Genomic DNA, 8,510 nt, shown 5'->3' with positions numbered 1-8,510 from the left:
TTGTACTGAAGTACTTAGTTACTTTCCAGCAAATTCTCTACTCGCTGCTACAAGGAAAATACCTGCATTCAGATTTTTACCTAAGTAAAAGTACAATCAATATATACCTAACATATCAAAAGTAAAACTACTTTCAATGCAGAATGTTCCATTTCAGAATGATATATGTTATTATGTTATAATAATGTGTGTGATGTGTAAATGTGCTGCTGGTAAAGCAGGAATGCATTTAAATCACTTCATGTACTGCTTAACTTATAATAATATATCATAATTTATTGGTTGATTTCTATTTTGTATTAATAATCTAAGGCTACAAAGTAACTAGTAGCTAAAGCTTTCAAATAAATGTAGTGGAGTAAAATACAATATTTGTCCCAAGAATTTACCTCAGATACCCCAAAACTATGGTGAATTGAGGTGACAAAATTCAAAATGTTTTTACGGAAATACTGTCAAGTTATGATGCTTCTTTTCTTGTTACTGTAGAGGGATGTGTTTTTCTGGACACATAAGGAATTGTTATTATGTCATATTTCTTAAAGGAAGTGTGGCTTAATGTTTTTCACCAGGAAGCAGGAAGGATGGGAAATCATCTCCAATAGAATCTAGTTGTAGTCTTGCCAGTGACCCTGCAAGATCCCCAGACTTTGTGCATTTTTATAGTGTCTTTACATGTGAAAATGTGACAGACTTATGTCCTTAAAAGTCTTTACAAATTCTCCAAGTGTATGGTAAAAAAAAAAACCCAAACAAAAATAAACTAAAAACCTTCACATTTACCAAAATACTGAGGATTTTGATGGCATCTTTAAAACCCCACAATGTCTTAGATTTTCACTGTGTAATGTCAGTGCCCTTTAAGCTGCTAAAACCCAAGAATTCCCAAAAAAGATACAGAGGACATGACCCCAACTGTCCTCAGTTGCTGCTACAGCCTTGTTGGGAATCAGTGATGCATGCTCACTTTCATGACATAAATGTGCACCAAAGTATATAAGAAAATGAGTCATCTTAGATGTTCTTGTTTAACAAATACAGTATTAACCATAAAGGGAGCCCATCTTAAATGTACCGTCTTAAGAAAACATCTCCTAAAAATGTGAGCTTTAAAGAAACCACTGTGTTTTTTTTATATATATATATATTTACAGTATTATAAAGTTGAGGCCAAAAAGGAATTTGCAGTCATCAGGAGCCCCATCTGGTTTATCTGTTAAAGATAAGCATGTGACTGATGTAGACAGTAGGTTGGACTTCCATCATCTGAAAAACACTGACATCATGCTGACAGGTTACATCACAAAAAAATGCACAAATACATCTATTGATCATATAAGCCTGAAGTTATTCTGTCCTAGAAATAAATGACTACATATGTTTATTCTATTTCAGTCTCCTCTAGTAGCCATAAATGACTTAACAAAGACCGCCAAAGATATATGTGTCGCTACAAAGGACACATAATCAATAATCCTAGCTTGTGTGTGATTGATGTGAGTTTTTTTTTATACCAGCATATAATTATTATTTTATAAGAATGCATTTCAAGATCTTTATTGTCCCACTGGAGCAAATTCTGTTTGCAGGACAGACAGTTAAAAACAGGAACAAAAATGGACTGCATTAATAAAGCGCCTTTTTGAACCTTACTGGACAAAGCACTTTACAGTTTGTCTCTTATTCATAGACATTCATACACCAACACAGCTGCCATGTGAGGCCCTGGCTTGCCCATTTGGAGGAATTTGGGGTCTTGCTCAAGGACACTTAGACATGTGGAGCTGGGGATCGAACTGAAAACCTTAAATGACAACCCGCTCCTCCTGAGCCACGCAATATGACTGACAACTTTACATCCACAAATTTAAAAACATTTTCCAGTGGGAGTTTGATTTGTGTGGAATGATATGTTGATGAAATGCACTGAAGTTGTGCAGTATTTGTTTATCAAATCTTTAACTGTTGCCTGTAATCAGCAGGAAAAACAGACACTTTGACATGAGTCTCCCTAAACCCTGCAGTTGAGGTTATATTCGTTCTGTTGCCAATATCTTTAAAAAAATTGGATAGAGGTCTATCCCATCAATCTATGATGCCGCTAAAATGTACAGCTGTGAAAAACACAAGCTGGTGAATCCAGAGTAAAGGTGACTGACATTGGCTAGGATCCTTAAAAAGATGATAAAAGTTTGTTTTTATACTCATAAAGTTTAATCGTATTATTTAAATGGAATAGTTTAGACATCCATTTTAATGGTCTAATGGTGCAGTAAGGACACAACTTACTTCAACAGCCTCAGGGCTGGATGACGATAAAAACCTGCAGTGAAACCTTCCTGACTCACTCGTAGCTGTTGCTTTAAATTGAGTGTTAGAGAGTTTAATGTCCCACATGCATTTCATGGGCTATTGCGCCTGGCTGAAACAAAACCATTATCTGAAATTTGTTTTCTAATATAGACTCATAAAATCCCAAAGTTATATTGTGCTTGTATATTATGACTCATTTTTATTTACACACAGGCAGATATGCAAAAGCTGAACCACCCATTGTGTGTTTGTTGACATCCTGTTACACAAGCAGAACATTTCCTTTGGGAATAATGTATGCTGGATAAAACAACAAGGACCCTAATGATGATGTTTTACTCTGGTAGATACTGACCCCTTGTGGCTGTTTTGATATTTTTTTTCAGAGAGGAAGCTTATGAATTCTTCAAGGTGAAAACAATATAAAAGGAGGACACCAATAAAATTAAAAATTCCAATATGTTACTTTCATTACCGAGGAAAGTTCAATCAATATTTGTGAGCTACTTTCTCTCAAAAGCAGAAACCAGAGATGTAAGTTTCAAACTTGTGATGTCATCAAGTATGAAGTCTGGAGCCGCTCCATAGTCGATGAATGGGAGCCTCATTTTGTGGATACACAGAATGTTTGTTTTCTTTTTATACCCAGATAAGCATTTTTCTATTGTAGTTTTCTGTCTTCAAACAGAAAATGTACCAATACTCACTGTACCACTGCCTCACTGTCTTTAAAATATGTTTCATTGGTTGAGAAATGGTAAAACCCACTGACAGACAAGGTTTGTGTCTGACAACAGCGAAATGCTTTAATGTGCATGTGAATGGCCTTATTCCCATGTAAACTGAGTGCACCTGTGGCGTAGGTGGTACAGTTAACATTAGGTTTTCTAGCTCCTTCTGTCCATTTATCAAAATGTCCTGGCGAAGTCCCTGACACTGAGCTCAAAAAAGGTTGTGATTCAAGAGGGAAAAATGTGAGTCACTTTGGACGAAAGCCTCGTCTAAATGAATGAAATGTAAGCCACTGCTTTACTCAATAGAGTTTTGCTAGAGGCCACCAGAGGTCTCTCCGCTCACATTGGACAGATATCCTGAAGAAGACACAATACCATATCCAATTCCCATATGATTATTGTGCATGCTAAAGTAGAAGTCTTCTTGTGTCTTCTTACCTGTGCAGAGGGCATCCAGTTCACCTTCCACTTAACTCTGCTCAGGGAGATTTCCTTTATAGCACAGCTCATGAAATATTGAAGAGGAGTGTGGTCTCCAGGGAACAGGAATTACTTAAGTATGCAGCTTGCATCACATAAGCAGACTTGTGATTTATACAGTTCCTCTAATCAGGATGATATAACATAATTGCTTTGTCAGGGCTCCGTGTTTGTCCCACTAGATAATTCTGGCTAATTTTTATCCTGTTAATTTGGTCCTATCTGGTGTGATTGCTTTCCAAGTCCAGAGAGGATTCTCTGAGCAGACTGTTAATGGGAGTAATGTAAATCACATCAGCACTCAAGGATTCAATAAAGTTGGAGAAACTATCACACCTTTACAGTTTCCTTTTTTGTGGCTCCTTTGAGATAAAAACAACACAACACTCACTGGAAATGTACAGTACAAAATCCAAGATGACACAAATGCTGTTGTGACACTTGATACGCTTAACACATCACAAGGTTTCATATTTATTTGACAAACTCACATCCTCTCCTTTATCTTCTGTGTGTAACATCAGTGCGTCAGGCCTTCGTGCTTCGGATTAACTAGATTGACTTTGAACTGTGACTGTACTTACTGTGTCATCCCCTTTCATTCATTATGTATTGTGTAATGTATTGCGTCTGAGGCTGTTGCATTTTGTGCTGCTTCAAGCTTGATAATACTGTGGAAAAACTGCAGCTGCATGGATGTATAGTCACAAGATTACTGTCTTTAATTTGGTGTTGGGTTTACTTGTTCAAAATGGAAAATAAGCAATTGTGATTTAATACTGACCCACCTAGTGGAATGATACATACTGGGATAACTAGATATCCCAAGGCTGGTAATGAAATAATTTTTTGGTAATGTGATTAGAGGTGCAACTTTTAATCGATTAGTTGTTAACTATTTAAATAATAACCAGCTGATTTGATAATCAATTCATTTTTGAATATTTTTTAAAGAAAAAAGATTAAAATTCTTAGATTTCTTCTTCTTAAATTTGTATATTTTGACAGTGTGCCTAACGACTTTGCATTGTGGAAAAAGCAGGACATTTAAGGAGTCATTGAGCTTTGGGAAACACTGATTGACATTTTTCACCCATTTCTGACATTTTAAAGACCAAACAACTAATCCATAAATTGGGGAAAATGTTCTTTAAAATGCTTTATTCTCCTCTGTCTTTATCGCATTGCAAAGGTTCTGAATACATAATTCACAGCATTTATAGCCTATAATAACAAGTGCACTTGCTGCTTTTTTATGTTTGTCTAACTGTTTTATGCAGTATGATGTAAATCCCTTTGAATTTCACTGTATGTGGAAAAATAAGTGGTATACAAGTAATGTTTATGACATATAAACATAAAGGCAATTTAGAAAAATGCGTTATTTTTTATTTAGTACAATAAAATATACAGAATAGAGAACAATCATATACAAAAAAGAACAACAGAGGTACCATTATATAGAAAATTAAGAAAAAGGGTGAATTTCTAAACAAAAACACAACAAGAGCAAAATGGAGAAACAATTGGGTAAAGCCAAACAAAAAAAGCATAAAAAACAGGGTGAGAGACATCAAAGCAGCAAGGACTTAGATATAGATGTAGGCGATAGCCTACAGTTTATATATATATATATATATATATATATATATATATATATATATATATATATTCTCAAAACAGAATGGCCTCTTCAGTAAATATTTAGTGAGAAACATGGAATTGTACAACCATAACAAAAAGCTCAAACTGCTGCTCAAATTGCTCAAACAATCAATATTGAGCTTTGGACATGTCTTAAGAGCATCCTGGTGTAAATACACCACAAGATACTATTGTAAGTATTATATTAGAGTTCAAGACATGCTAAGTGTAAAGGCAGGTCACACTATTACCTACATCTTTTGCCTGTTAAAAATGTTTCATTCTGAAATATTTGCTTTTTTAATTCAGTATACATATTTCATGTTTGTTCAAGTTGTATTTTCTATTGTATACTCGTAAGGCGACTATGGAGAAATAAATATGTATGATCATTATAACTTTGTTAAAATAGCCTAACGGAGTTTACGGTGGCCTAAAACTTTTGCACAGCACTGTATTACAAATATTTAAGAGACAAATATCTCAAACCAGGGAAGACTGTCTCATGATATCTTGACTCCAAGTAGTATAAGTACAGTAGAGCTTTGTCCTCAGCAGCAACAGTGAGTTTTGTGCCTCATGACACATACTGTATACCGTAACAGACACACACAAGTTATACATTATCATATATTATAACCTTGCTAAAATAACAAAGTTTAAGGTGGCCTAAGACTTTTGCGCAGTATTGTATTTTAGCGAATTGCAGTTTTAATCCTATAGATCTGTACATTGGTGTTATGCTGATAAGGGGACGTGGCAAAGTCCTCCCGTCTGCAGGGCAAAATGAGAGAGATTATTCATTATTACTGTAAAAAAAAATCCCAGTGAACACATTGGATCGACAATATGTTTTTGAAATATTAATTGAAATGCATATGAAACGCAGAAAAGTTAGTTTCAACAGAGACAGTTTGAGCAGCGGTTCCTCCCTCTAAATGAAAATAGCCACCATGTGTTTGGTCACGTGACCACGCTACGTGCGCAAGGGCGACGTGCGTGACGTCGCGTTGTAGGCTTCGCTAGTTTCCTCAACCAAACACTCAACTGATATTGTGTGATAAAACTGGAAGTCAGCCGGCGGACGAGGGGCTGTTTGGTCAGAAAAAGCGCACGATACCCGCCGCCCTCGTCGTCTCAAACAAACTCCACCGTTTCTGTGCTCAAACTTGCCTCACCGGCGAAGAAGACGGCGAAAATCGTTGCTTTTAAAGCCACCAAAAGGCTGGTTTTTATCTTGCTGTGGCTGTCGAAAGGCGGGGAATACAAAGCGACGTGTGGTCAAATCCATTACATTTTGGACTCATTCAGGCAAAAACGGGATTACTGCAAAGCCAGTTCGTGCTGCTGTGACTGGTCAGCGATAGTACATGGATTATCTGGTGAGTAAATTATTCAAAATGTTGTAGTTACTGCAGTCTGGCTCCAACGTTTGGTTTCTTGCCAGTTGAGCCCCTAAGCAGACAGTGGAGACTCCCAGGTGTGTGTCCCCCAACAATCAGGTGTAGTACCGGGTATTGTTTTGTGCTAATATGTCAGGTTTAGCCTGTAGCTTTCGCCTGTGAGTGTTGTGTGTCTAACTGGTTGACCCAGACTCCGATCTGTTTACATGTGAAACACGACAACTAGCCGACTAGCTACACCCTTAAAGTCCTGTTAGCTAACTTATGTGTGTCTGTAACGTCATAAATGTGTCAAGAGGAACAAAACTTACTGTTGCTGATGAGGACAAAGCTACACTGTGTTAGAATACTTAGGAGTCAAGATACCATGAGACAGTCTTTACTGGTTTGAGATATAAGTCTCCTAAATATTTGTAATACCTGAGCGATTAGGGATGTGCCGATCCAAGTCAGCTGATAGTATCTGTTCATACCTAGTCCCGATCCGACACTAGCATTTACCTGCAGCTGCACAATACACATTAAAAGTTAAAGTTATTAAAAACAATCCACTGAGTATGCTTGACAGTTTTTCTGCAGGGCAAGACAAGAAAAAATGTCTGCATCTAAACAGTTAATAAGGGTTTGCTTTATGTTATATTTGCAAAGATAAAGTAAACAAACTAAAAATATTTTTGATATGGCTCTTATCACAATTCCACTTAGTACAGCATTTGTTTTTTCAACAAAATAAGAAAGTAAACAAACTAAAACGTGTCTTCAGAAATTGCTTTCAGATCCACTTAGTGCAGCATTGTAGTGGAAGTAAACAACACTATAAATGAGATATATAATCACATTTTTACTTCAAAGTAATGTTAATATAGCTGAACATAAACATCCCCACTCACAACAAATAAAAGCCAGTTACAATTCTGCCTATTACAGCACTATAGTAAAAGTAGTTCACCAAAATTTTTTTAATTCCACTTAAAGTAGAATTAGCAGCCTTATAATAAAACCTGTCGCATATCATGCTCTCCATTTTTGACACCGCTGTGACAGTGACGAACAAATGATCAGGCGGGGTGCATGCTCTAAATAGCCGATCCTGATCAATTAAAACATGTGTTGATTAGGCTGATGCCGATCCTTCTGATCAGATCGTGACATGAATGAGACAATCTTATCTAGTTTGAGATATCAGTCCCCTAAATATTTGTAATACCTGCGACCAAAAGAGTTATTACAGTCCTGGCTCCTGTGCCAGCTGCAGCCTGGCTGGGAGATTATGGTTTAGGGGCCTTTGCCCACATTGTAGCGGTGGGATGGGTGCTGCTGGGAAAAGTGCAACAATAGAAAGGAAGCTGAAACTGAAGGCTTTCCCTGGGAATTTATACAGCCGGAGGAAATAAAGAGTGCACAGACATTGTGCTGTCATCTCATAAGAGGGACAGAGGGACAGTGTGAAATGCAGAGGAACTTGCCCACCCAGTGTTATCAGTTTGTTTATAGTGGGCCTCCCAAGATGTGGGACCTAAAAGGAACTTTGAACTTCTGCCTCACTGAGATGTTTCTTGAGTCAGTATTACAATGTCCGATCTGGCAACTGGCACCAGAAGAGTTATAGTTGATGAAAACTGATTCATGTCCAGCTTGTCTGTGGCTTCTGGCCTTGAACTAACAAATCTTACTGGGAACAAAAGACCAAAGTGGCTCATTCATACTTCGTATGACTGCTTCATTGATAAATTAATTCAGCAAGATTGCAATATCCGATCTGGCAACTGGCAGCTGAACAGTTATAGTAAATGCAAACTGATAAATGTCTAGCTTGACTGTGGCTTCCAGCCGCGGAGTAACAAATCTTACTGGGGACAAAAGGAGACTAAAGTGGCTCATTCATAGTTTGAACTTTTGCTTCATTGAGACATTTCATGAGTCAAGATTACAATTT

General features: G+C 37.0%; 1 protein-coding gene across 1 annotated transcript in view; it reads left to right on the top strand.

Moving 5' to 3' along the window:
* The first annotated feature begins 6,192 nt into the window (after nucleotides 1-6,192).
* Nucleotides 6,193-8,510, top strand: part of LOC121943894 (ADP-ribosylation factor-like protein 15) — a 135,498-nt gene continuing 133,180 nt past the window's right edge. Inside the window, exon 1 of the mRNA XM_042487491.1 lies at nucleotides 6,193-6,553. Within this exon, the coding sequence (XP_042343425.1) occupies nucleotides 6,542-6,553 (12 nt within the window). The 5' untranslated portion in view covers nucleotides 6,193-6,541. The remainder of the gene's footprint in view (nucleotides 6,554-8,510) is intronic.

The sequence above is a fragment of the Plectropomus leopardus genome, chromosome 6, assembly GCF_008729295.1.
Source record: "Plectropomus leopardus isolate mb chromosome 6, YSFRI_Pleo_2.0, whole genome shotgun sequence".
NCBI classification, from domain to species: domain Eukaryota; kingdom Metazoa; phylum Chordata; class Actinopteri; order Perciformes; family Serranidae; genus Plectropomus; species Plectropomus leopardus.
The sequence above is the reverse complement of the archived record's forward strand: the minus strand, read 5'-3'. Positions and strand labels throughout refer to the sequence as shown.